The sequence below is a fragment of the Ischnura elegans genome, chromosome 6 (genome assembly GCF_921293095.1).
Source record: "Ischnura elegans chromosome 6, ioIscEleg1.1, whole genome shotgun sequence".
NCBI lineage: Eukaryota > Metazoa > Arthropoda > Insecta > Odonata > Coenagrionidae > Ischnura > Ischnura elegans.
Genome location: NC_060251.1, coordinates 62,178,661 through 62,206,455, shown reverse-complemented (window position 1 = coordinate 62,206,455; position 27,795 = coordinate 62,178,661). Strand labels below are relative to the sequence as shown.

General features: G+C 38.1%; 1 protein-coding gene across 1 annotated transcript in view; it reads right to left on the bottom strand.

Annotated features, from left to right (window-relative positions):
• Nucleotides 1-24,423, bottom strand: part of LOC124160844 (E3 ubiquitin-protein ligase listerin) — a 34,650-nt gene extending 10,227 nt beyond the window's left edge. Inside the window, exons 1-19 of the mRNA XM_046536936.1 lie at nucleotides 24,195-24,423; nucleotides 23,903-24,097; nucleotides 23,539-23,805; nucleotides 23,341-23,456; nucleotides 23,086-23,266; nucleotides 20,716-20,889; nucleotides 17,826-18,016; nucleotides 12,851-12,986; nucleotides 11,038-11,727; nucleotides 10,710-10,941; nucleotides 10,010-10,228; nucleotides 7,889-8,661; nucleotides 7,693-7,811; nucleotides 7,470-7,611; nucleotides 4,288-4,562; nucleotides 2,800-2,993; nucleotides 2,076-2,315; nucleotides 860-1,091; nucleotides 5-157 (exon numbers count right to left, since the gene is read on the bottom strand). Of these exons, the coding sequence (XP_046392892.1) occupies nucleotides 5-157; nucleotides 860-1,091; nucleotides 2,076-2,315; nucleotides 2,800-2,993; nucleotides 4,288-4,562; nucleotides 7,470-7,611; nucleotides 7,693-7,811; nucleotides 7,889-8,661; nucleotides 10,010-10,228; nucleotides 10,710-10,941; nucleotides 11,038-11,727; nucleotides 12,851-12,986; nucleotides 17,826-18,016; nucleotides 20,716-20,889; nucleotides 23,086-23,266; nucleotides 23,341-23,456; nucleotides 23,539-23,805; nucleotides 23,903-24,097; nucleotides 24,195-24,242 (4,577 nt within the window). The 5' untranslated portion in view covers nucleotides 24,243-24,423. The remainder of the gene's footprint in view (nucleotides 1-4; nucleotides 158-859; nucleotides 1,092-2,075; nucleotides 2,316-2,799; nucleotides 2,994-4,287; nucleotides 4,563-7,469; nucleotides 7,612-7,692; nucleotides 7,812-7,888; nucleotides 8,662-10,009; nucleotides 10,229-10,709; nucleotides 10,942-11,037; nucleotides 11,728-12,850; nucleotides 12,987-17,825; nucleotides 18,017-20,715; nucleotides 20,890-23,085; nucleotides 23,267-23,340; nucleotides 23,457-23,538; nucleotides 23,806-23,902; nucleotides 24,098-24,194) is intronic.
• Between the last annotated feature and the right edge of the window lie 3,372 nt (nucleotides 24,424-27,795).

The window sequence follows — 27,795 nt, the reverse complement described above, 5'->3', positions numbered from 1 at the left end:
TTACCTGAAGTCCATCAGCATGGTGTCAACTACAGACTGAGCCTCACTAAGTTGATCTTCCAGAAGGTGGCATGACAATTTTTCCCACACTTTTTCTGAGTCAGAACCTTCAGTTGAAAGAATTTTTTTGTCTTCTTCAACCAAATCGGGAACTAGTCTGTAAATGAATAAATTATTAACTACAGAAAATTCATCAGCCAAATTACCGTGATAAAAAATTACAGAAAAAAAACACATATGGAAATACATAAAATTCTGATTAATTGGGACACAGAAACTGTTACACTTTGACCTTATTAAGTAGCTGCACTATTTACCCAAAACATTCCATAATTATGCATGTGTTGAAATTGAAATGCAACAAAGATGAGAAGAGTAATTGATGATAAAAGTGTATTGTTGTTAGATTATTTATTACATATACTAAGTTAATAAAAAAATTGATAAAAAATACCTTACACTTCACATGAATTTCTGAATAGTCTTCTAAATTAAAATTTTCACCCTTGAAAGTACCTTATGAAATCAGGCTGAACCTCCACAACTAAGAGTGCTAACATTATAAAATTTTGACCTTTCAACTCAAAAACAAATGAAAATATTGGTATAGCATTTGTTCATTAAAAATATTCCCTCAATTTTTAAAAAGGTCACCTGGTTAAAAAATATAGCCAGAACTATAGCTTCTGGCCAGGTTGAGAGATTGAGTAACCTTATTATATCTTCTTCATTATCAATAGCCACATCAAGAAGACTTCCAAAAGGAAACAGTCATTTTAAATATTCTGATAAATAATTGCAACTGCTGAGAAGCAGCAAAATATTAGCAGATCATTTACAAGTGATATTAAAAGCATACTTTAAAATCAGAAGATATGCAGCAGTCTGGAGAGGGATCACTGGTGACCTCAAAGTAGCCACTAAATCGCTGGCAAGGAAGCTCACTCTGTTCTCATTCTCATAGTTCACTAAACATGGAAATGGGCACTTTGATAGACAGTTTGCTGGAATTACTCTAAGAGCACTGACAATATCCTCAAAAAGCAAGTTTTCCAGATGACCCCATGAAGTATTCCTTTGCATTTTACAATCTGAAATGTAAAAACACTGGTTTAATTCAAAACCTTTTTTGTATAAAGTACAGAAAATTGCACAATAAATATGGAGAATGGCACATTCGGCCCTTCACAATTAAAAATTTCAGGAAAAATTGAAAATGTTTAGTTCTCGAGTGAAAATTTTTATTTCACCAGATTAAAAAACATTCCTTAAAAATGATTGATCAATATTTAAAAGTTACTTGTGTGTGCACAGAAGATGTCAAACACAGCATTGCTGGGAATTTTGCATTCCACCAAGAAACGAACCATACATAATTGATAAAGGCCTTCAAAGAGGCATGGGAGCCACTCGAGCTTAGGGCTGAATTGACATGAAGGCAACAATTCAACTAAAAAACTTCTTCAAAACTCGGGTCAAGTCAATTACAGTAGTGGCTGAAAAAAAGACTCAACATTAGATGACTCTACTCGCACTACAAATTTGGCATTTGCACAGCTCTGCGTGGCTTATAATGGAGGAAGGGAAGCATGGAGAATTGTAGAAACTGAAATCATAGCAAAAAAGTCAAATGGGCACTCTGAGAGATATATAAATAAATATGTATATATCCACATGCAGTGGTGGATCCAGAGAGAGGCTATATCCAATTTACATGAGATAAATTGGTAATTTGTTCACTTTTCGAATACATACAGGAAAGGAGAGCCCCTTAATCCTCCCCCCCTTTTTGCTATCCTGGATCTACTGCTGTTCACATGTGATATATAGAGGTAACTATGTATTTATGCTAAAATTATAAATGCACTATGAACAAACATACAGGTAATTTTTAATGTTCTCAAGAAATGGGCAATACATATCAAGAACAGAAAAAGCAAACCGAAAGCAAACCTTAAAATTCTCCTCCTTCCATAGCCATAAAATTAATATCTTGCTTTTAATCAAGTCAAAGCCATTAACTGCTGAATTTGACTTAGAAACGTCAAAAAAAAAAAAAAAAAAAACCAACAGACCTGTCATCAAGGAAAACATCCTTATTAATGGGTGATAAATTTCATCAGCATACACATCATTCCATTCAGAGACAAGATCTTCCGGCAAGCAAGACGAAAACGACTGTTCCTCCTTGTCATCCACATTTGGTCCTTCAACAGGAGTATATCTAACTCCTTCAATAGTCCCGACAACAGTCGCAACGAGGCGGAATATGGATGAAGCCAAAGCTGCATGGTCAACGGAATGCCACCAACACTCTAAAGTAAAATGTTCAACAATGAATTAATAAAATTATTTCAATTGAAGACTTGAAAACACCACTATTACGCAAACATGATTTTAAAGTAAAATAATATAGTAGGAAAAAAATCAAACACAAATGCTTATTGGATGACAAGCTCAAACCTTGGGCCCCAATGCGGTTAAAATAACTCTACTCTTACCATTATTAAGCTCTTGTAAGTCTCAACAGTAACTCGGACTGTAAAATTTGAATTGACAATAAGTAAAACTGAAATTACATTCTCCTTCAGCCCTTAGCTACACACGCCCGCAGGAATTTATACTTTGTTCATAAGTAATTTACAATTTCCACCATAATGAATTTATTTCAAACCTACCATTTCTATGACAGCTAAACAATGAAAAATATTGATACTTAATGAAGTTGTACTCGGGTACCAAAATTTAGTTTCATTACAAGAGATGATTGCTATTAAGATGCTAAACGGCTGATCTTACTTCTTGTGCTATCAATATTAATGTGCTTCTCAGAGATTGCTGCCAAACTTTGCACCCATGCTACCATTGAGCAAAGCAGTAAATCCCACTGATTAGCAGATAACATTTTTCTACAATTTTTCACACATCCTTCCAAGAAATCAGCAACTTCCACAGCAGCAGATGTTTCAGAGTATGTCCACAAAGACATGTCCCTGGAAAATATAATTGAAATTTACAATGAGATAAATCAGATTATTATAACGACAATAATTGATGTATATCCACAGCTCTTCAATGGTCATAAAATAATCTATTTAGAAAAGAACTACAGCAGACTTCCGATTATCCAGCCGCGGCTTATCCTTGCACGAGTTTTACACTTAACCGATGTTTTCCGCGATCTTCATAAAAAAATTAATCGGATGCAAGATCAGATCAGATGATTATTTTTGCATTTAAATGCAAAGCTACAATGGGATTATAGTTTCCATCAGAATCCTCTATGTAAAAGAGAATTATTTCATTTACTTTAAGACAAGGAATGTTTCAAGTTTACTTGGACGTCTGCTCTAGCATGTAGACGACGATCAGCGGCAGGGAAAAAACTCTTGATTAATTTTAGAAGATTCTTCAATGGTTAACCAATCGCAAATTAAAAGAAATGTTGTCTATGATCTATAATTGTATATTTCAAATCGCAAATGCGCAATTATCACTGTGGCCTAGTATTTGGTTGATTACGGCCCAAAGGAACCGGAGATTTCGTTGCACTCAGACATAATTACGCCGTGACTAGTCAAGGTCCAACTGAAGAGGAAAGGAATAGTAGAGGTGAAGGCAGTGGGGGAAGTGGAAGTAGAGACAGCATGAGTCATAGCCAGGAACTCGCCAGCGTAGACAAATTGCCTAAAGTCCTGGTTTCCTATAACCGCTGCTGCACAATGGGGTGATCGTGCGCCCATTACCTTCACGGAAGGTCCGTGTTCATGCTATCTAAACATTGCAGTGCACGATCGAATTCATGGACCACGGAACTGGGTGCCGCAGCAGTTGTATACGGGGCAACTTGCATGAGGCACGACTACGTGGCATGGTGCCTGACAGTGCCTGCTGACATCGCGCAAAGGTTTTGAAGCATTCGTGCAAACCAATTTTCTGAATCCGTGATCTCAAGAGTGCGTGGTTTTCAGAAATCAGGTATTACATGCAGCAATAGGAACAAGAGTAAAATCATGCTACTGCCACTAAAAAGATCTTGGTTCGGAAAAGAAGGGTCTAAATGATTTCGGAAAGCCATCTAAAATAACAGACAGTGCGCGTAGTTAATGATTGACAGTTTGATTTGCGTAAATTATGAAAATTAACAATACATTACAGAGAAAGTTTGGATTATTCGTGTTTTCCAATTATTTGTGCCATCTCTCCCCATCATTAGCCTGGATAATCGGAAGTATGGTGTACTTCATGCAAATCTAAGGAGAGAAAATAGCCATAAAATGTTTTTACTTTGAAAATATGGAACTAATTCCAGACTGTCTTGTGAGAAGAATTGAATCAAGAGCTGTTTTGACAGCATTCTCCATCTTTTTATCTTCTCCTCCATTCCATGGGATGGTCATACTTCTCAATGCACAAACAACTACTGATAAATGGCAACGAGGCCATATTTCAATTGAAGCTTCACCTTCCGCTGGCACATTGGTGGAAAGTGAATACAAAGCCTTGGAAGATTCTGAAGAAAGCTCTTCCAACTCCTCTTTAGGTAGAGATGATGAAAAGACCTGAAAAAGTAACATGTAGGATAAGACCATTTCCACACTTACGGCCAGTTAATACAAAATATTATACATACATTATTCAAAGAGAGTGCTCAGCGTGATATGCTAATAGCACTGCATCAACGGATGTGTTCTATTTCAATTAACAGGAAAATTAGTGTGAAATTTCAGAAACATGCATTGTCATCAATGAAATGTCTTGGCATTTACCTTTCAGATACACTTGACTGATTGTCACATCTTTTTGAACTGAATAAAAGGCTTTTTGTGTGCCTTTTTATGATCAGAAAGCTCGCCCCTGTGGGGTCCACCAACACACTCAAAACTCTGTACAATGCCAAAGTACACGTTCATGTATCTTATGGCATTTTGTTTTGGGGCATACCTCTCTTTCATCGAAAACCTTCTTTCTCCAGAAGAAAGTTGTTAAAGCTATCTGTAGAGTCCCTATCAGCACCCCAAGCAGACCACTTTTTGTATGTCTCTGCATCTTAACTCTCCCCTCAATCTATATACTAACCTGGGCTATGTTTGTTCGAAACTATCCTCATATTTTCACTGTTAACTCCAGCCTACACAATCACAACACACAGTCCAGATACAACATACACACCCTCCAATACTCCCAGTCTCTGTTTAAAAGGTCTATACTATTCCATTCCCAACGACAATGAGTACACTTAGATTCCAACATATCACCATCCCTTCCATTTCCTACCGGACTCAATTCAGAGCTAAATTAAAGAAAATACTAATCCAAAAGTGTTACTATAATCTAAACGAGTTTCTGATGTTTTACATTAACCCACGGATAATTCAACTGAATAGCTTGCATGTATCTTTGTATAGCATGCATAGGCATAGTGAGGGGGAGATCCCCGAAAAAATAAATTAAATTAATTTACTTCATAGATGAAAACAAGATACTGAAAAATCATGAACTTAAAAAAATACTTCTTGAAAAATTAAGTCTTTTCAATAACGAGAAGTGTTAAAGTTAGTTTAACACCTCTACTAAGTATGCTGTTTCTAAAAAGTTTTCCCTTTTCATTTTTGACCCTTTCGAACAAAATTACTTGCTACCCCACAGATGTGATGATGCATGTGAGTATTTTATTTTATATTGTATGTTGACAAAACTCTTGGATATTTTATCCCAATGAAGTAGATAAATATTACTATTATTTGTTCGAATGAGAGTATAAAACCAACTGAATGACCTACTCCACTGCTAATCCTTTTTTTCTACTGGAGAGCAATACTTCTCTCTCTCTTACGTACAGTGGAACCTCGTTAAATCGAGTACGGGCTATAGCGACACCCCCGCTATTACGAGAGATAGCCGATGCACCGTCAATTGACCCTATAATGATCGTGTTAAAAAATTCGTTTTTACGAGACCCTTTCGGTGTCGGCTCTCGCCATAGCGAGGGTTTCACCGCCGGAAGACTTTCATCAATACTCCTTAACCTCTGTAATTGCTAGCGATCTGTTAGAAATGAAGTTAATGGAGTGCTCAGTATCAAATTTATGTGGTAAACTGTCGTTCGATAAATATAATGATTGACGAAACAATGCTTTGCATGATTTTTATTCAGTGCGGCGCTTATAAATTGTTTGAATAGTTAGTCGTTATTTGAGTAAGGGAATTTAGTGATGCAAAAAAACATCGCCTTTTGTCTGGATTTATGCTTACGTTTATCGGATAGATGTTTATCTGTCGCCGCACCACTCCTGTTCCTGTATATCTGTTCGCAACAGGTATATTGGCTATTATTTGCTCCACCTCCGGTAAAGCGACAATTCGTTATAGCGAGTGTTTATTAGTGCACCGTGGGGTGTCGTTATATCGAGGTTTCACTGTAAGTAGTGCTAAATCAACCCCCACCCTCTTGTCAGCAAAAGTAGAATACTTGTTTGCTAACTTTCGATGAGAATTTGATTCTAAAAAAAAGTACAGCAATGAAAATGTTAAAAGAATAAAAATCTGCATCATAAATGGTACTTACTAATTTTAGAGGCAGCATATTTCTTATCACATATGTATTGTAAGGGTGTAATTAAAATATGCCTCAAGCCTTCTAAAAACTATTATTTTTATATAGACTGATAGGCAATGTCTCCAAATTCCTATCATCCAAAAGTCACCAAGGCTAGTTAATACGGGATCAGGTTGGTGTGGTGGCTAGAATGTTGGCTTTCCACCCGTGGGCTTGGGTTCAAATCCCGGCAGTGGCAGAGAATTTTCAGAGACTACCCGATCCCTACTTGAAAATTGTATGAGGAGGACATTTCAAGCACAATACTCAATCCGTCCGATGGGAGGTTAAGCCGTGGTTCCCTTGATGTCTTTCATTAAGAGAAGGATAATATCGATGCTAGGTTTCTCTTCACCCTATCTTCCATACCCTTCATGGCGCAAATGACCTCAGCTATCAGCCGTCTCCTCAAAAAACCATACCATAACACTAGCTAACATATATCAACAACAGTGAATATTAACAAAGAGAGAGCAATATTTTAGTTGTTAATACTTATTCATTTTTCGTGCATGTTTGCACACTACCCTTATTAGCCAAGCTAGAGGCGAAAGACAATGATGTTTGGTATTATTATTCAGAGGAAGTGACAACAATTCCTAATCAGATTCGACTTCTAGATATAAAATCAAGTCAATGGAGCTCCAATAAACAACAAAAGTTATTTATGGCTGAAAAGAGCAAAACTATATTGAGGCAAGAGAAGGAAGCAGGTGAGCTACTGGAGCACATCATCTTCTCAGGTGTGTGCAATTAGTAAAGCACACAGAAGTTCCCAATACAAAGAAAGTATTCCAAAGCATAGCACCTAACAGGCATTAACCATGGCCTAACAAGGCAATTAAGAAATGAGCTAATTAAGGATAAATACCTGTATCATTTGCACATGATAACGACTCAAAGAAGAGATTGAGTTCAAATCAGCAAATGCAGTGAATGCATCTTTTCCCAACAATAATTCAGAATACATGAACTTGATTGCCCACAGTCCCAATCCATTATATTCCTCCACTCTGAAAAAGCAAAAAAAAACAGGTATTCGACTTGAAGTTGAATTCTTTGTTCAGCTCTGACAAACTGAATCAGATACTTACTGATCTAAAATTCTATTTTTTAACTGCTGCATACCACCATCACTCATTGAGCCAATAACTTTTTTAAGATGTGATTTCAAGAGTTTGTATTTTGGATTTATTTTTAAACTCAAAGGATCCTGAAACAAAGATTCAGTGATTAAATGCAAGCACACAAAAGAGGAGAGCATTCTTAAGAGATGGAAAGTTCCCTTACGTTTTTGAAATGCAGCAAAAATAGTTTACAGAGTGTATATTCATTTAAGGATTCAGTAACATGATCTAAAAATTTCAAAAGAAATTCTTCATAAACTTTCTTTGCACTTGATTTTTCTTCTTCTCCTTCAATACTGCTTAGGTTCTCCTTGACCTCAATCTTTGATAACTCATCCGATACACCTTCAAAATCATCTGCAAAATCTTCTGCAAGGTATCCACAATGACTGCCCACATTAGAGAGGACATTCATCATGAATAGGGAGACAGAGATTGACTGCAAAAACTTCTCTGGGTCATTATCCTCAACAATAACTTCTTTCTTTAGGACTGTGCAATTCCTCCAAAACTCAGCAGCTAAACACATTTGCATGATTAACTTGTTGCTTGCATGTCTGGGTGAATTTGTGCCATAATTGAAAAACCTTTGACACAGACTGGCGAGGACAGTTTCGGTCGAAAGGACATCATCACAGGTGCATGCTTCAAGGGCAGCTTTCATAAAGGACACCGCTTTATTTGATGCCACTTCCAACGAGGCAATTTCATTCAGTGGCGATATAGACATCCAAGTAGCTTTTGCAAACTTGTCCGTGACCTCAAGAAAGGGTTCAACATTGCTGCCAATTCCCAATGCCAGGGCCATTGAGGAGACAAGCGTTTGCCACGCTGTTCCAAGTAAAGACAGAGTAGAAGTATGAAGAACAGATGCATGATGATGACCGATGCAACACGTAGTGAACATAGACAGTGCCAAGTCACACAGAACACCACCTGAAATAAAAAAATTCTTAGCCCTTTATTTTGATTCTCAAACAACATAAATAATCAATTATTTTCCCCTGGTTTCATAACTATTTTTAAAAATTTGTTTAAAGAAAAACTTAAATTAATAAAGTCCCCATTTAACTATCACAAAAATAAACAATTTTTTGTATGGACTCTGTTATCTATTTATACTGTAAGTGCATTTATAGAGGACACTGGGGCATCTATGCACATCAAATGCTTTGTGTTTGGCTGATTTAAAATTTGGATGTGAGCATCTCAACTTACATGAGCCTTCAAGGTGAGAGTAAAACGTAAGTTTTACAATAAGTAGGGGAAAAGATAATCTTTTGAGAAGGTAAGAGAGAGAAGTCTTCAGAAAACCTTGGGCAGAAGATGTGATCATCCATAAAATAATATGAAAATAAAAAAAATCACTGAGTATCTAAACAAAATGTATGGGGATGAGTTGTGACGGTGATTTCTAAAATTGTAAGGGAGAAAAACAAATCAGCCCACACCGGGACTTGAACCAGGGACTCACGCGGCAAGAATCACTGGACGAACACCTAAGACCACCATGGGAATTGAGAGGGAGCGATTAATCATGGTGCATGAAATCTTTACATGCAAATATCTCTCGAACCTGGGCCTACGTGGAAGAAAGCCGAGACACTTTTTCTACATTACCTACGTAGTTTCAGAAAATAACACCGGCATTCAGATCCCGAACATCACTCTCGCAATGTCTCCTTGCCAGTATTTCAACCCGAAGGTTGGTTAGGATAGATTGGGGCACAGCTTACCACAGACTAAGCTGCAGGCAGGTGAATAGCATATATTCAGGTTAGGGAAGCCAGTTCTTTTCCCTGAGCCACCTCGCACATCAATGATTTTTGCTACGAATGGTCCGAAGGCTTCACCCAAGATTTAAACAAGGGACCCTTTATCAGCAGAACTCTACCCACTGGGCTACCACATAGGGAACAAAATTCTTTACGTCCAAATCTAAAAACCTTTAGCTTTTCTGGCCTAAATCTGAAACACTCGTGACCTTTCTTACACAGCAGCCTAGGGAATGGGTGACAAGTTGGCACCTAAAATGTTGGCAGCCTTTAAATTTTCTCACTCCATGATGAGCCCGAAAAAATTTCTATCGTATTACATATATAAAATAAAATCATATTATACGACATTAAAGTGTTTAATTGTACAAAGAATGTTCAGATGATTTGAAAATGGCATTCTCATGGTTAAAATTCAGGGACATTGAAAACTGGGATGGTCTTAACTTTGGAACAAACAAGGAAGATAATAATATGACCGAAGTAAGCAGTAAATACTTGAAACTTACCAGTTGCTGGAGATTTAGTTGTTTCATCTCCCTTTTCTAACAAAATTAGGGCCAAAGGTACGGATGATTTACTCTCCCTGCTGAAAAGTGCACATGTCAACTCTCCAACAAACCGAGCTGATGAGTTTGGATCAGTTTGGATAGTAGATGTTTTTGGAGAAATGGCATCACATAATACTTTGACTATGCTAATGAGAGTCTCCATTGACACTGGAAAGTCTAAAATTAGAAATAACATTAACTCACTCCAGCACATATCAATTAATTATAATTTCAATATGATCACTACCTGGAATGAAAATTGACGATAACCTAGCACTTGCATACCATTTCCATAAAAAGTATGTACATATTTGCATTAGGAAACAGTTCAAACCACATATGTAATTCTCTGCGTTTAAATTGGCCCCCTAAAAATTATGGACATATAGTCAAGAGACATAAGAATTTTCATAATTCCTTACTTCTCTATAATGAGATAGAGAATGCATGCACTTTTGATTATGCCACCTTCACAACACTTTTACATTAATAACTTTCGAGGAATTTTTTCAATGACCACTTGCTTCCCAAGATTTTATGGCAAGTACCAACAGATGATAACCATATATTGGAACTGATATTAAAAGAATATTTAATGAGCAGATATTATTGAAATTGCTTAGATGATTACTGATCCTAAACATTCATTCTTACTTACCACCATCAGAGGTCTTTGAGAAACAACATTTCAGCACGTCCCAAGTTGTTTGAAAATCCCCTGCATCACCATCTACACCGTTTTTCAAACTATTGGTGCTGATGTTCCTCACCACAGTGACAATAATCTCAGATATTTGAGGACTTTTGAGCCATTTCCTAACCACATCATCACTAGAATGTGAATTCACAGCATTGATGAGGCACCATTGTAAAATAAGTAAATTGTTCAACTGAAATGTACCAGAAAAAAATTAGGTGAAATTTTAAAATATCCAGCTTAAACTTAGCATAGAAAATTTGCCTATAGGAATAAAGGATATATTTACCTCAAGTAATGATGTAAGAATACTCTGCTTTTCTTCCGGCTGCAGATGCACCAGAATCAAAAACAATAATTTAACAAGGTTGGATGTACACATGGTAGGGTCATGAAGCCAAGACAGTAATTTCTCAAGAAGCAGAGGACTGTCATCCTCACCTTTGGCTTTGCAAGCCAAATGTGACACGAGTGCAACAGAATTGAATTCTATAACTAAATTCGTCATAGCATCCACAAATACACGTGAACTATTTACAGAAGCTCCACTACAGTATTCCTCACAAGTTTCAAGGACCAAACTTATTAACTGATTCTCAAAATCTTTACAGCCCAAATCTTCCGAGGCAGAAGGCTCACTTGAATCACATGCGACCACATTTCCCTTCTCCTCTTCACTATCAACAAATCCAACTTTCAAATTCTCCCTCTTCTTTTGCCTTGTGGGGTCTTTCAGGTACAGAATAAATTCTAGCTGATTCCTTGACATGAAAGCAAAGGTATCTTGATTTTCATGGACACTTTCAGCAATGGTATCAGTGACTTGCTCCCAGAAAATCCTAGTCAATGCTTTAAAGCAAGGACACTCAGAGATGTTCTTGTGCCAGTGGTGAACAAGTGATGACATCTGAGAGTATAGAGGCCTAATGAGTGATTTCCACTTCTTTTCAGAAAAGGAGTCCTTCAAGACTGGAATGAGCTGAAAAAATGAGAAGGATTAAATGACAGGAAGCCTCTTTAAAATAAAAAATAAGGACCTAAGTTTAATACAAATTTTGCTTAGGGGGAAGTTAGGGTGGTATGCGATTTGCTTATACTGACAGTTTTTTTGGCAATTTGTACACTTTGCATTAAATTCATACCATCAAATCACCAGTACATCTAATTTTCATTTCTGACACAGATGTATTGCCGGTAGCCACCACAAGAGAAAAACTTTAAGAGGAATGAACCCCAAAAGTCACCATAGCTACAAGCCTGACTCCATCTCCGATCTCTTATATCTATGAAAACCATCCCATCCACCCCTTACCCCCAGTCCTTTTGTGATGTATATGAAGTGACAGTATACTTTATGGTCACCTAGCGACACCACCAAATGATGGTACTCGACTCCAAAACCCAGGTCGTGAGAGCAAGAGCATTTTGATAGTTGTTTTTAAAACTTTTAAGCATACTGAATTAAAACATAGAATTCAACAAAGTTACATGTGAACTTATTATATTCAATACACAACCTAATCTATATTTCTCAGTTATACCAAGCTCTTCCTTCTACAGCCCCTCCTGTTCCCCATCAATACTAGTTTTTTCCTTATCCAGTATCCACCAGAGTCCTTTCACTTACCTGCTCAATATCATTTTCTTATCCAGTTTCCCATTCAAAGAGGTCTTTCTTTTCTGACTTTCCTCCCACTACTATCCATCACCCTCTACCTAATCACATCAGTAGCCCCCACTCTTCCCCAGTAGTTCCCAAATCTCATCTCATATGATCCCAATATATCCATTCTCCATTTTTATATGCATACTATTTTAGTTTCCCCACCTAATAGTAAAATTTGAATCAAATCTGGATTCTCTGGCATTCAAAACTTGATATAATTCTAAAGGAATACTTGAAATTATAAAATGATAAACTTTTACCAAACCGTATTACTCCATAATTAAATAAATCACAACCATTGAGATAATCATTACAATCTTAATTTTTTTCCTGAAAATAATGCATGCTTATTATGAACAATGTTTTTTAAATAAAAATACACACAAATAATAGTAAAAACATATCTGGTATACACATAAAATAAATAGAAACCAACCTGATCAATCAAAAGGGAAGTACAGAAAGCTTCATCATCCTGATGCATCATTACAGTATATCTTAGGCATTCAATGAAAGTTACTGACACAGCATTGGACTCTGACTGGCTCAGCTGAACTGATGGTTGATTAAACCTAAGGAATAAAAGAAGCTATATGATAAAATTGAGTATTGAAAAACAAATTTTCCACATGCGCTGATCCAGAGTAGGAAAGTTGTATTCACTGATAATGATGTAATTTTATCTCTTACACATAAAAGTGAATGTTTGTACCTCTCTATGTCTGTCTGTGTTAGGCTTAAAATGAACTGATGGCACAATGGCTGCAAGATACTACAGACTCTCCTGGGAAACACATATAAGGATTATTTGAGGCATAGCCCTGAAGAAGCTAGGATTCCTCTAGCATATTCAGGGAAGATTTTCAGATGAGAAAGTAAAAGAAAGGTGCTACTTCACACTCGTATGACCACACCTTGAATAGGCATTAAGCATATGGGAACCAGTGCAGAACGACTTAATCTGTGAACTGAATTAAATTCAAATGAAAGCTGCACAATTCATCAACAACTGCTAAGGGTGAACAGACAGCATTACCCAGATATTAAGTGAATTAGGCTGGGAGCCACTAGAGACTCGGAGGCTGTATGCTAGGCTTAGATTGCTTTAACAATTGAGAATAGAAACCTTTAGGAGCGACACGGAGAACATCATCTTAGAGCCTCACTATATTTCCAGGTCCGACAGGAGCGATAAATTAAGAGATAGATATTTTGGAGAATGGATAGATATGCGAATTCTTTTTTCCCCAGAACCATAAATACACACATAAATGGTATCATAATTTTGTTTGAGCTTTTGTTTTTAATGTATAGACGGCTGGTGTCCTAACACTCTCTACCACATGCCTTTTTAGGTGGCTTGTGGGGTAGCATGTAGACGTAGAATACTATTGCTTTAATGGCATTTAGTGAAATCTTCCTGGAAACCGGTTTCAGCATTCACAGCCATATTTGGACAATTTTCTCTGTAACTCCTAGTATTTCCAATATCACACTTAGTGATCCAACCCGGAAGTTATTTTCGGTATGTATGAGCAGAGCTCACCCCCAGACAAAGCCACAAGAATGTGAATTTTCACATCAGGTCAATTTAATCATCAAACATAATATCAAACACAGTTACTTCAGAGTAGAATTGGCAGCAGCTATGCATTCATCTTCTGTCAGCACAAGAGAATACCTCTTACGAATATGTACTAGGGCGGATCGGAAAAATCGATTTTTTTCAAATCCATCTGGCCCAATGAAAAAAAGTTGTGGGACCGATCAAAAATAAGGCCTGAAAAATTTGAGACCTCTAGGTGAACCCCTGACCCTCGCTCAAATGCAATTTAGGGGGGGAAGGTCGATATTCGAAAAATATAGTATTTTATGGTCATTTCCTATAGATTTTGCCGAGTTACTGCCCTTTTAGGGCAAAAATTTCGTGCATTTTGACGTATCTGCCACCGTTTAGCCACAAAATGCCTAATTTGAGTCCGCGCCCGCGAAGAAAATATTCCAACGCCCACGCAGCGTCGCGGATACAAGAGCCGCAGGCCGATCCCCTCCCCTCCCCCGCTCGCTTCTACCCCTCCCACGCCTCCAATACAGCAAAATGCATCCCGCGTATACTGCTAGGAGGTCATTTATCTTTGATAATATAAATCGGAAGATGGTAGAAGGTAATAAAGGAAGCTTAGTGAAACGACTTGTCCCTTATTAGGCGCCTCGTCGGGGTTAAACAAATCGATGTTACCAACTTTTAGAGAAGTGATGAAATATTTTTAGATCCGAGAACGCAGGAAAGGAGCCTACGGTCCATGAAAAGGCCTCTCGAGTGGCTATAAAGATGTGCTACCTTCGGATATGTTTTCCAATTTCGGCTTTGTCCGACAGATGTGATTAAATGGATTTTGGGCGAAAGCCGCTCGCGTCCCCTCCCCGAAAGCTTCTCCCACGAGCCAAATGCACCAAAATTCACACCAAGTGCGTCTTACTTCGTTAGTCTAAATAGTCTAATAAAAAATTCTTCGTTAGTCGAAATAATATAGTTTCATTATCGTCTGTGGAGGAACAATCACGAAACAGTTTTTCAATTATCTGCTTTCCAATCTGTATTTCTTATGTCAGTGTCATTCCTCGTCTTTCGCTGTTGTCAACAAAGTTTTGGTGAATATCTTCACGAATCTCTCGTCCGTATCTATAATAAAAAGAAATATTTAACTTCAAATCTGAAAGTTTATTAATAGATTTTTGAAAATCCACAGCACTAAGGTCAGATGTAGCCGGAGGTACTGTGGTCTCTCTCCAATATGTCATCAGCGAGTAGTCCTTAAAGTTGATATTAAAATCCAGCACTTTAAAAAATCTCGGATCGGCCGCCAAACGCACACTTGCAACAACGCAAATTCGGTCCTAAGAAAGCCCTCCCAATTTATGCCGCAAATCTAAGTCAAATTAGTGCTACTAGCAAATAGACCTCTGTAAGGGATGAAATATGATTTGATACTTTCCCGGCGAATGATGTGGGTAAACTCTTCTCGGGATTCAACGACATTTATCCCTGATGATGAGCCCTGAGTCGGAGCTTGAAACGTTTGCCATTATGGAAAAATTAACCCGGTGGGAATCCCGAGAACAGCTTACTCACATAGCAAGGGATGTTGGAATTATGCTTGTAGCATAGGGATGATGCCTCCTTTTTGGGCGGTATTTACCATCGCATTCAAATCCTTTTTATTTTTGTGTATCTAATTTTCACTCGGAAAGGAATCGAGAATCGCAGATTTTATAACTTTTGCTAATCCTCCAACGGGGGAGGCAAACCCAAAAGTGGGACCCTGTTTCTTCAACTAACACCACGCATTCCCCTCTAAACTTGGATTGATAAGTGCTCTTGCCTTTTTTCATCAGACAGAAGTATAGTATTTCACTCCATAAAAATGTAGTCCTTTGATGACACCCTTTGATATCTCTCGTTTCGTATTCACAATAATTAGCATCTTTTTCTGTCTACGTAAATAATTCTTGCAAACTACCTTGGATGTTTCTTACGAAGTTATGATTTTTGCGTCAACTAAAGTTGCGGGGACGATCATTGCTGTTTCTTGGTTCTTGCATATACCTCTATCACATTTGGCAGACGCATTTTCCACGCAGAAGTTCCAGTTTGAGTTTAGTTCTGAATTTTTATTTGATGAGGAAAGTAGAGATAAACATCTGATGATTTCTCTTCAGTTTAATTTTCTTCGGATGAATTGATGAAGAAAATTTTTGATACTATTTTCCCATACAAGAATTGACGATGTCGACTCAACACTCTCCGACAATTCTCTTTTTTTCCTCAGTTGTCGAGTTTCTTTAGAACTCAATCCAGCAGCCATCATCTTTAGTTTCGTCCGCCGGTCTCTCAACATACTTCTTCATTGGGGGAACATTATGCTCCTTCTTGCACTTACACGCAAAAATATCGCATAATTTCAAATGTTCTTTCAAAAGTGCTTCAGGTTTGTACTTAAGCAAAAACCCTACTTTTGGCCTATTCGCATTTTCCGTAAGTTTTAGTACTTCCTTTTGTACCGATAAATCATTTAGTCACACACATAATGGAAGGGAAGCGTCACCATAGTTCGCACACTTTTATAGCCACTCGAGAGGCCTTTTCATGGACCGTAGGCTCCTTTCCTGCGTTCTCGGATCTAAAAATATTTCATCACTTCTCTAAAAGTTGGTAACATCGATTTGTTTAACCCCGACGAGGCGCCTAATAAGGGACAAGTCGTTTCACTAAGCTTCCTTTATTACCTTCTACCATCTTCCGATTTATATTATCAAAGATAAATGACCTCCTAGCAGTATACGCGGGATGCATTTTGCTGTATTGGAGGCGTGGGAGGGGTAGAAGCGAGCGGGGAGGGGAGGGGATCGGCCTGCGGCTCTTGTATCCGCGACGCTGCGTGGGCGTTGGAATATTTTCTTCGCGGGCGCGGACTCAAATTAGGCATTTTGTGGCTAAACGGTGGCAGATACGTCAAAATGCACGAAATTTTTGCCCTAAAAGGGCAGTAACTCGGCAAAATCTATAGGAAATGACCATAAAATACTATATTTTTCGAATATCGACCTTCCCCCCCTAAATTGCATTTGAGCGAGGGTCAGGGGTTCACCTAGAGGTCTCAAATTTTTCAGGCCTTATTTTTGATCGGTCCCACAACTTTTTTTCATTGGGCCAGATGGATTTGAAAAAAATCGATTTTTCCGATCCGCCCTAATATGTACAGATTAATTTTGAAGATTTCGTGCTTGGCTGTGTAATTCAACATGCTTAACATATATGTACTATGAAAAGCAAAATGGGAAAATTGGTGTAATGCATTTAAAGATTGCACCATTAGAAGGTAATTGGGCATTGAATTATTAATAAATATATCTTAATTTTTAAAGAGGTAGAAATAACACACAAAATAACCAAAGATTAAAAAAAGCAAAGAAAAATGCCTTACTACCTAGAACTTATACGAATGAGGAAAGAGTGGACTGGAAAAGGGAAATAATATAACCTTCTAAGACAGAGGTCTCCAATTTACTAGGCCACGAGGGCCACTTTCCAAGTTCTGAATCGCCCCGCAGGCCAGTTAGCAAATTTGCCGATGACTGAAGTATTCGATACCATTGTCTACTAAAGAATCCGGTAGCGTATTTCTTATTTACGAACAGTTCAAGGCGACTTTGACGTGCAGTACAACGCTGCAATGCTCCTAGCGGCGTATCACAGAGTTAAACAAGCGAGAATCGTGCGCTACTTGAAACGAGTGCACGGGCCGGATCCGGCCTGCAGGCTGTACTTTGGAGACCCCTGTTCTAAGATAATGCAGAACACATCAGAGCTAAAACATTTTCCAAAAGTGCACAAAATACACCTGACTTACCCTTCCCGCATGTTGCTGAAAAACCTTTTGTAAAATAAGTCTCTATCATTCAAGAGCTCCCTGGGAATTTTACTCAACAGTGGTAAGAGATTTGGATAAATTGTTGAAGCATTTCCTTGACCTCCCTCTTTAAGTACACGCCACAGTTTGGGAAACACAACCTTGTGTGGATCAATGTGGGACCAGCAATCCTGAAAGAAATACCAGAGAGTACATCAAAACAATCATCAGCATATCTTAGAGCGGAACAAATGGTTGACTTCACCAATTAATTTTATTCTGAAACTGAATTGCTAAGTCGAAAGGCCATAGTCCCTTTGGGAATTGTTCCAACTTTTGGAGTCTCATAAAAAAGTGTAATTGCCAACAGAAGAACTAGATCCTCATGAAAACTTGATCATAGAGCATCGTATTGAATGAGTAAATAGGTAATGAAGAAGGAAGTGATGAGTAACTAATCAGGGCACCAAATGGATTTAATGCAAATAGCTCTACAAAACCAGAACTGAAATGAAAACTCACAACTCATGATTATCACATTAACAGTAATAGAATGAGGAAGTTTATGGGCCAATAGTGATAAAATTGCTTCACCCATTCATAAGTCTATCAGCAATGACAGGGAATTTTGAGAATTGTGGAATTCTGTAGCTGCCTCTCAATTAATCATGGAGTTCACTCACATACACCATTAAAGGATCTTATCATTTTATTCTTCACACTTGCCCTTCTCTAACCTAATTCATTTCCAGGGGCGTTATAGTCTTGGAAGGCTATTATGGTTTACCACTGGGTAATTGTTGACATTGCTGCCAATATTTTGGCAATGATGTCAACAATTACTAGGTGGAAAACCCAAGTAGCCTTCAAAAATTTCATAGCTGTACACAGGAAAAACATAAGAGAATACTTCAGGGGTCTTTAAGGTTAGCTAAATAATTGGGAAGCCTCTAACGTCAACCCAGCTTTGTTACTTTTATGAAGCATTCATTCTTTGCAAGGAAGTTCCAGAATTCCCAAGAGCAAGGCAAAAAAAAGTGGCGGATTAATCAGGAAAGACAATGAGGGTAGTGGCTAATATATTCTGCATAGTCTCAAGTTCACTCCAAAGGTCTGTGGAAGGCCTACAACTTAGGATAGATGGTAATGATAGGAAAAACAACTCAATGAAATTGAGGGAGGAGGATTAGATTGATTGAAAAGATCGCCAACGTCACGTAATAATGAAATATGATAATAATGAAATTTATCATTGAAGAACAGGTGGAAGGGAAGAATGGTACATTTAGACAACAGATGAGATTCATAGAGCAATAGATGAAGGATGAAAAGAAGAAGAATTATGTAGGTACATATTAAACGATCAACTGAGAGGAGAGCTGTGTCAAACCAATCTCGGGATTGATGACTGTTAATGATGATGAGCTGCCGATTACAATACTCAATGAATGTGAAACTATTCATTTTGTTCAGTGGCTGTACCATCTTAAGTATCCCATTATTTCCCTTTTGTATCTAAAGCAAAGAAAATATAATTAGCCAAGCCAATGCTTCTCGCCCTCATCTCTCTTCTTTCAAATTCCATCTCTCAAAGCATGAAGACTCGGCCGGTGTGACATCCACCCCCCTGAACTCTCTTTGCCAATTGCCTTGCTATGGGCCTATGATGTGAGGGGACCATTGGTGGAAAATGGGTGGAGAGCATGGAACTTTGGAAGTTAATACCTTCACTCAATAGGTTTCTCTTGACATGGTAAATTTTACATTTGTGCTTTTAACCCTTTCGAGACCGCGGAGTTTTCGTCTTAGCTTGACTGCTGTACCGAGCCCCAAGAGACTCTTCTTTCTCGTGGTATGGAGCATTTTTGGAGGGCATTCGTTAAGAAGGGTTTCGCTGAACCTTTTTCGACTCCTCCACGGGGGGACTCCGCATTATCTCGGACTCCGAGAGTAGTTGTGCTCCCTCCTTTTCGGGTTTACGACCATACCTGCGGCATTGGTTCGCGGTCAACTTATGTATTGCTTATATGTATTTAGCAAATGGATAATTGTTGCTTGCACGTAAATTTCAGACAGAATATAATTCCTCATTTTTATCTGAGCATTGTCAAATTTTATACGAAGTTCTAAGGCCATTATCAAAGCATTTAACACAGCAACAATTTCCATGTTGATGTTTATACATAACTCGAGATATAAGTTAATATTTGTCGTAGAATTTCGTTTAAAAATTGTAAACGCTGCTCAAAAGACAAACAATTCAATTCTTAGTTTATATTTCTTGAGAAATGAACAAATATTTATTTCGAAAATTGACTCTATAAACAATTGTATGACCGCTGTCCCTTACCGCTGAGAGGGGTTATAAAAGACGAAGGGTCCGGGTACCTGCTCCCGGATTCGGAGGGTTAATCCTAAACCCAGAAGCGTTGGGTCCCGAGACAAAGGCGACCTAAACCCACGACCGTCCCGAAAGGGGGAGAGCTAGAAAACGTATATATACGGGTTTCGTTTTCTTGACCGGGAAAATCTCACACGTACATATACGCCCGTGGTCTCCCGGGTCAGGAAACGTCCACACGTATATATACGTGTACGGTAGGGAAAAGGTTAAAACCAAACATAACCATGCTACCAATTTAGATCAAAATCTGCTGAGTACACCTTGGGAGTATCCCTTGTACAACTTATCTTAAAAAAATCTGTTGTAATGACAATGTTAGTATTAATGCGAATTAGAGTTTCCTGAACAACCACAATAGATCACAATATGAATATGTGCTAATATTGCCCATGACATATGCAAACTCACGTAACCCTTGCCAAATTACTTCTTGAAATAAATCTTAATGCAAAGCTTAAGTACAAAATTAGTAAAGTATTAACAAACCTTGATTGTAACAAGAGCATGAAGAGCTGCTTCCCAGACAACAGGCAAAGTACCAGGATCTGTTTCATCTAAATTTCCAAACACAGCATGGGCAACCTGAGAGCCCTGATCTTCAAGAAGAAATGGAGCTTTTTGGCAAATGGCTATCAAAGCAGAGAACCATGAACTGCGGACCTAAAATTTCACAAGAAACACAAGTCAAAATTTTGATTCAGAAAATGATGGGTCAAGCGATCACTCTTGTGAGAACCTATCGCTGGAGCTATCATTCTGGAGGATGGAAAGAGTAATCATGAGATTCAGGCTTTAGAACCCCTACATTCATTTGCAAGATTAATTGAACCTATTTAAAAAAAAAGAACATCTCCATTCAGAGTCACAGATGTATTATTTATAGAAATGAATTAATGATTTCACTAAAAGTAAAGAACTACGGGAAAGAAGTAGGCAACGTTTCCCACTCAATTACCAAGGCAGGACAGGAAAGAAGGTAAGGGAAATGTTTGCTTTTGCAGCATATGAGAAAAAATAATTCAAACACAGCCTAAAACACTCAATTTTAATACGTAAGACCACTCAATAGCAGAATTCCTCATTTTTCAAATGGTCTGGATAGTATTTCTTATCTTGAAAAATTTACAATGAGCAGTGGAGCTCCAATAACAAGTGAAAGGGGGATCTGTCCCCTTTTACTCTCTCTTAACTATTAACAAAAAAAGTTAATATTTAATTTACAAGTCAAAGTCACATGACTGCAGCAATTGAAAAATGGGTTTATTAACTCAAGAGTATGACTTGAAGAAGAAGGATTATATAGAAGAAGGATTTGCTAAGCCATCTTTTAAAATGTAGCAAACTTAATGGGGAATTCATATTCCACTGAAATAGGAGAACAGATTATGGTATGCTATGCCTCATACAACATTTAGAGGTACACCATGGTGTTAATAGAGAGTTTTCAACCACAGGGGTTGATCCTTTTTAAGTCATCAACAGATAGCAAGGTTTACAGGAGTAGCGGGCAGCCAACCTCTTTGTTGAGAGTGCTGTTGCATGAAGTCCATTGGATGGAGGATCTAGGAGGTGGGGATGTGAAGGCCCTCTAAAATGGTATAATAAAGAGTAGTTGAGTTTGTGCCTTGAGTGTTCTACTTAAATCCTTCTCCCACATGAATGGCCTCTACATTGGCACAGTCAGTAGGATTGTACTTCGATCCGGAGTTCTAGAGTGCAATTCGGCAGTGGTGACCGTGATTACCGTATTTCTCCGAATATAGTCCCTCCCCCCTAATTTTGCGACTTCAGTTTAAGGAGGAAAAAAAACACATTTGAATATACATACCTTTACTTTAACTACAGGCATTTATGAAAAAAAGGGGGGACTATATTCAGATAAATGCGGTACGTATGGTGTTGCCACAGAAGCTCAGAGGAGAGGGAGACTGGGTCTTCCCATTTGAGACTGTAGCTCAATTAAATAAGTAGTCTGAGGAATAGAGAATGCTCTAGCTGAGAGTGCATTCCACCGGCAATGCTCTTGCTGCTTACTGTGATCTCCCTGAAGAATCTTGGAAGAACTACCGAAAGATGCTGGAACCATTGGGGTGGCGTTTTTACCCAAAGAAAGTGAGGAAGAGGGAAATGATGTTTGGCCCAGAGGACATGGAATTCCAGGGAAGACATCACGATCTTCTCAGTGCAGCTGGGGCATCTTGCTCCGAGGACATATCCTGTACGGCTGGAAGAGGCGAGAAATGCTGTGGTGCATGACCACTTCTTGGACACACTCGACGGGAGCAACAGGATATGGGCCAAGCAGGAAAGACCATTAATCCTAGAGGATGCCATTGGCATTGCAACAGAGATAGAAGTGATTCATTTTGCCTAGTCACATTCCAAAGGAGCCAAGGAGTGCCAGTGAGGGTCTGCAAAGGGCCGTGAGAAGTTAGAGTGAGTGAAAGGGTGAGCAATTGTGAGGATAAGGAGGCTGGCAGCCCGCTACATTACCTCTCCCTTCCAAAGCATAGCGAACTCGTGACATCTTGCATAGCAGTAACCTTTGCTTTTCTATCTAATCAGCTGCCATCCCTAAGAGTATCACTCCAATTTTAAATGGCAAGCATCTTAAATGCAAGAAGGATCAACTAGATCCACTTCTCCTGAGTTCAGTACATATTGAGGACACAATTATAGATCCTATCACATAGAGCAATCGAATACTCAATGCATGGATCAAATTTGGAAGAAAAAAAAAAGAATTGGGTCATTGTATCAATATTTTACAAAGAATTAATAAAGCATTGCTACCAGGACTTAGCACATCTATTTAATATTAAAACTATTCAAACAATGTGACATAAGATTACATACCATAGGAGAATTGTGACGAGCATATTTCCAAAACTTGGATGAACTAAGAAGTTTATGGTTGTTGGATTCCGAATTTTTAATGACTTTTGCCGGAAGCTGTTGCAAAAAGTATGAATATCCTTGTAAACTACTAATGAGAGTCCTTGTGTACTTCGCTTCCATTTCTTCTGCAGATGAATTCCTAAAAAGTAGAAAGCAATAAATAAGAATGTCACTTTCACTTACAATACGACTGGCAAAAAAAGGGATACTCACTTCGGGTTGCTCAAGGTATTAGCATTTTGGTTCACTAAATTGTCAAATATATAATTAAAAATTTCCTCTTGGCAGAATGATATGGCTTCCACCGTTTTTGCGGGAGGAAATGCATCCTGGGGACATAATAATTACTTATTATTAGATATCGAGTAAAACATAAATAATAACCCTTTTTTCCACACCACAACAAATAACCTGAAATGCTTGTCTCGCTGCAGATGCTGCTGGTGGATAAGTGTCATACATTCCGGTAAACCATGGTCCAGCCAAGGCTTTCAAATAGGGTGCAAGATTCTTCTTTGCCACAAGAGCCAGCTGCCTTTGAGCTTGGTGACTAGCTTCTCGAACTCGATGGTCTGCATCCATGGCTAAAAGGTTGTAAATATGTGGCCACAATGGTAGGGCGCCTTTGATTTCATTTCCATCGGATCTCTTACACAAGTCAGCAAATTCCTGCAAAGCCTACGAAAAATGTATGGTGATAAGACACTCTGAAAATAAGTACACCCAAGTATACAAGAGTGACACGGAATAGATAAATCCTTCAAAATAGTCAAACCTTTAATTTAGTGGTTGAATCTTTTTTGTACATTTTCTTCATCACTAAGTTAAACTCGGAGTTCCCCTGCGTATCAGCTTCATCTGGATTGAGGGAGAACCCAGGCAAAATTGGTGCACTTCCATCCTTCACAGCTGTAAATCCTACAAACGCTGTATTTCTGAGTAATTCAGCACTTCGACCACTGCTGGACGGCTAAAATATTTAGGGCAATAGCATCAAAACGGGGAATGACGAGCATACCTGGCAGTATTTATAAATTACACAATTTGACATATGCAATATTCCTTACCCTAGAATTATTTTTTGTTCTTTGCGCCTGTTTATGCTTTCCTCCCATTTCACTCGAATTGTACCCAAGAAGCAAAAAGAATATCTATTTGTAAACCAACACACGTAAACATGAAATAATATTATCTGCAATTCATTGTCATACTGCTACTCGTGATTGCCACGGTCAAAAAATACTGAAAACAGCCTATCTATCGTGTTGCTTTCGTCTCTTGATTTTCGGACGTCGTGCGTCTCTTATTTAACAGTTGCGAGTTGGGGTAGCGCGCTTAATTTCTCTGGTCTTCAATCGGTATTTTCATGGTCCGGGTATTTTCCTATAAAGTTGCTGCGGAAACATGTTCACCGTTATCGTCGAATCTAGTTGAAAACACTAGTAAAAGTATAATATCTCCTTATTTTTAGTGAGTTATCGCCCTGTGCCGTTGAATTTCAAGGTGTAGAGAATGTTCGCTTTCTCTGAGGAGCAGAACTTGAAAACTATATTTACTCATTGTGTGGTTTCATTCTTCTACAGTGCTGCGATATTTATTTATCTGTTGCTATCAGACCATAAATATAGTATTGGAAAGCTTTCGTCTGTACCAATTGCGGCAGTATTTGTCTCTTTGGAATGCGCAAAATACTTAATTCAGCTCTATGCTTTCCCTGTGACCGATGAATCGCTAGGCCGGCAAAATGAACGTGCATCCTCCGGTGTTAAAAGACAGTATTTTAAAAACAAATTTAAAGAAGTTCTAAAATGTGTGCTTTACTTTGGGATTTCAGTTTTCATACTCTTTGTCACGTTCATTATATTTGGAGCCGAAGTGTTCCGTAAGCACGAAGAAACCTTAATGTTGAGTGTGCTGCTTGCTGTGCTGACTTTGATTCATGCCTATATTAATCTTGGATCGCAAGCAGTGGTGAACATAGTGCTTGGGCTTCGGCCATGTAGTACGGGAGGAAAAATGGTGTACAGGAACATAATTGGCGCTATATTAGGAACTTGGTTTGGAGCATTCTTCATCCCATTAGATTGGGACAGACCTTGGCAGGAATGGCCCATCACATGTGCCTTGGGTGGTATTAGTGGATTTGGCGTTTCAAACTTAATTACAGCAGTTGAATCACTATATCAGCATTCAAAGGGAGAGAAGTCCGGAAGAAAATTTTTGTGAATTGAAAAGATTTGTTTGATGTGAACATTTTAAACATATGTTTCAAGTTCAGAATGGGTGCTCATTCAGCTATGAGGACGCCGATATTCCATGGTAAGGTACTTAAATTCTTTATGGTTAATCAATGCCTTGAGATATTGTGACCGTAGTTGAGCAATTTCTTAGTTGACGTCAGATTATAGACATCTGTTTATGCATGTATAGCTTTCGGAAACACATGAGCACGTTACTTTGTTGTCAACATTGCATTTTCAGATTTCTGTTGTTTTTGAAATGTGCTCTATGTCTGGGCAGCAAATTTACTATATTATAATTATTATTAACTTTAAATTCTTAGGTACCATTTTGTGAAGTTCTGTTTGCAGTCTCCAACATTATTTTGTTAAAATGTTGTCCCTGAAATATAATATTCTATCTCCATGAAATCAAATAAGTGTGCCGAGCTCTTACTTGATTTCTCTTATCGATAAGGAAGATTTGACAGCAGTTACGAGTTTTAGTTTCTTTGACTTTAAACGTCAGTGTAAGTTAACAGTGCCACATTTGGATTTGTGATATACTCGTCTGTAGTTAGAGAGTTGGATCATCAATCATAAGTACATAATCACTCTTGTTAATGACGAAAATCTGAAGGTAGGAACCCATCTCCTTTAAGTCATTGGTGCATCCAGTTTTCCCACAGTGCCATGCAGTAAATTCATTAACGTTGAAAATTGTCCTTTTACTGATCATGACACGAGGAAATTGTATTTTTTTTAAATCGTTTTTATTGTAACAGTTGTTGAGACTACCTACTGGTTTCAATTCTAAAAAAATCCCTTTTTGCACACTTTATCTTGCTGTTGCTAGATTATGGATTTTTATTTTCAACGTAGCTCTTTTTATTAACAAATTAGTGGTATTAGCAATGCTGGTGTGCAATTGTGTCCAAAGGGACAAGCTCAGTCATTGCACAGTGACATTGTATTACAATGCTGACTGGGTTAGTGATGATGGTTTTAGGCTTACTTTCACTTCTCTTGTTTTCCCAGAGAATGTGGTATTTCCTGTAGAATATATATTACTTCATTCATTCACACGGCGCCTTAAGCGCAAACTTACAAATAAATTCATATGTAAGGAAAGAAAGGGATATGAACATATAATGGAAAAAAGGACGAGGACAACGGTGCTGTGGTAGATGGAAAAAATGCCAGAAATCAGAGGGTAAAAATGCGGCCTGACTGAGACTAGAACCCAATACCTCCTGGTTGCTGGCCAGGTGCTCTACCAGTTGAGCTACCGGGACGCTTATATTTACCATTATTTCGGCGGGGGTTTATGCACAGAAAACTCCCTTTGCTTTGGCTCACAAGAGTAACCAATAGATGGCACTGGAGCAGCTCACCACTCACCAACAGAAGGAATGTACAAGGACACAAGGATGAAACGAAAGATACACACTCACACGGTAGCAGGAAAGAGACAGGAACATGCGTTTCGGGGCACGCAGAGCCCAAGTGAAATAAGCCAATATGGCGGATACACTACTTCATTCATTCACACGGCGCCTTAAGTGCAAACAAGACCAGTCAGGCCGCATTTTTATCCTCTGATTTCTGGCGTTTTTCCATCTACCACAGCACCGTTGTCCTCGTCCTTTTTCTGTTATATGTTCCTATCCCTTTTATTCCTTACCTATCAATTTGTATATATTACTTCTTTACATCGTAAACCTCCATACTTCATACCACCCCAACGGTCCCGTCTGATTTATATGTAAATTTATAGGCAAACCTCAATGTAGTGAACCTCTATCTCGTAAAACCTCCACTTATCATACCAAGGAGACACCTCCCCCACATAGCACAAAATATCTTCTACATGTCTAGAAAATATCTAGAATGTCTTCAGCTTATGTCTAGAAAATATCTTGTAATATCTTCTAGATATTTTGTAGATATCTGAATGTCCAGTTTTCTGATATCTACAAGATATCTTTGATAAGATATTTTCTAGACATTCATATTCAAATTCAATCCATTGGAAAAATTCAGGACAAATGAGTAAGATATAATATTTTTCAGCATAACAATAGTTTATTTTCAACTGACAACCTACTGGTGGAGCAGGAGGTGACGGTAGGGTGCCTTCTGGGGATTCTTCCTGAATTTTGGAACCTCTCTGGCATTTACTTCTTTCTAATGGGGGCTTCCTCCTCCTTGTCCAAATTTGAAGTTACCAAAGCAGCTTATAATTTCCTTTTAGATTTCTCAAAGGAGTCAGCAACATTATCAATGAATGTTGATTCAGTGTCTTGCAGTATAGGTTTTGAAGAATGTTTAATGCAAGTTTTTGCCAACGTATTTAAACACCTTCATCAGGGCTATGAATGAATGATATGTATATGAATGAGTACATAGCTGTGATACGTAAAAGGTTATGGCAATATTCGTTACGATA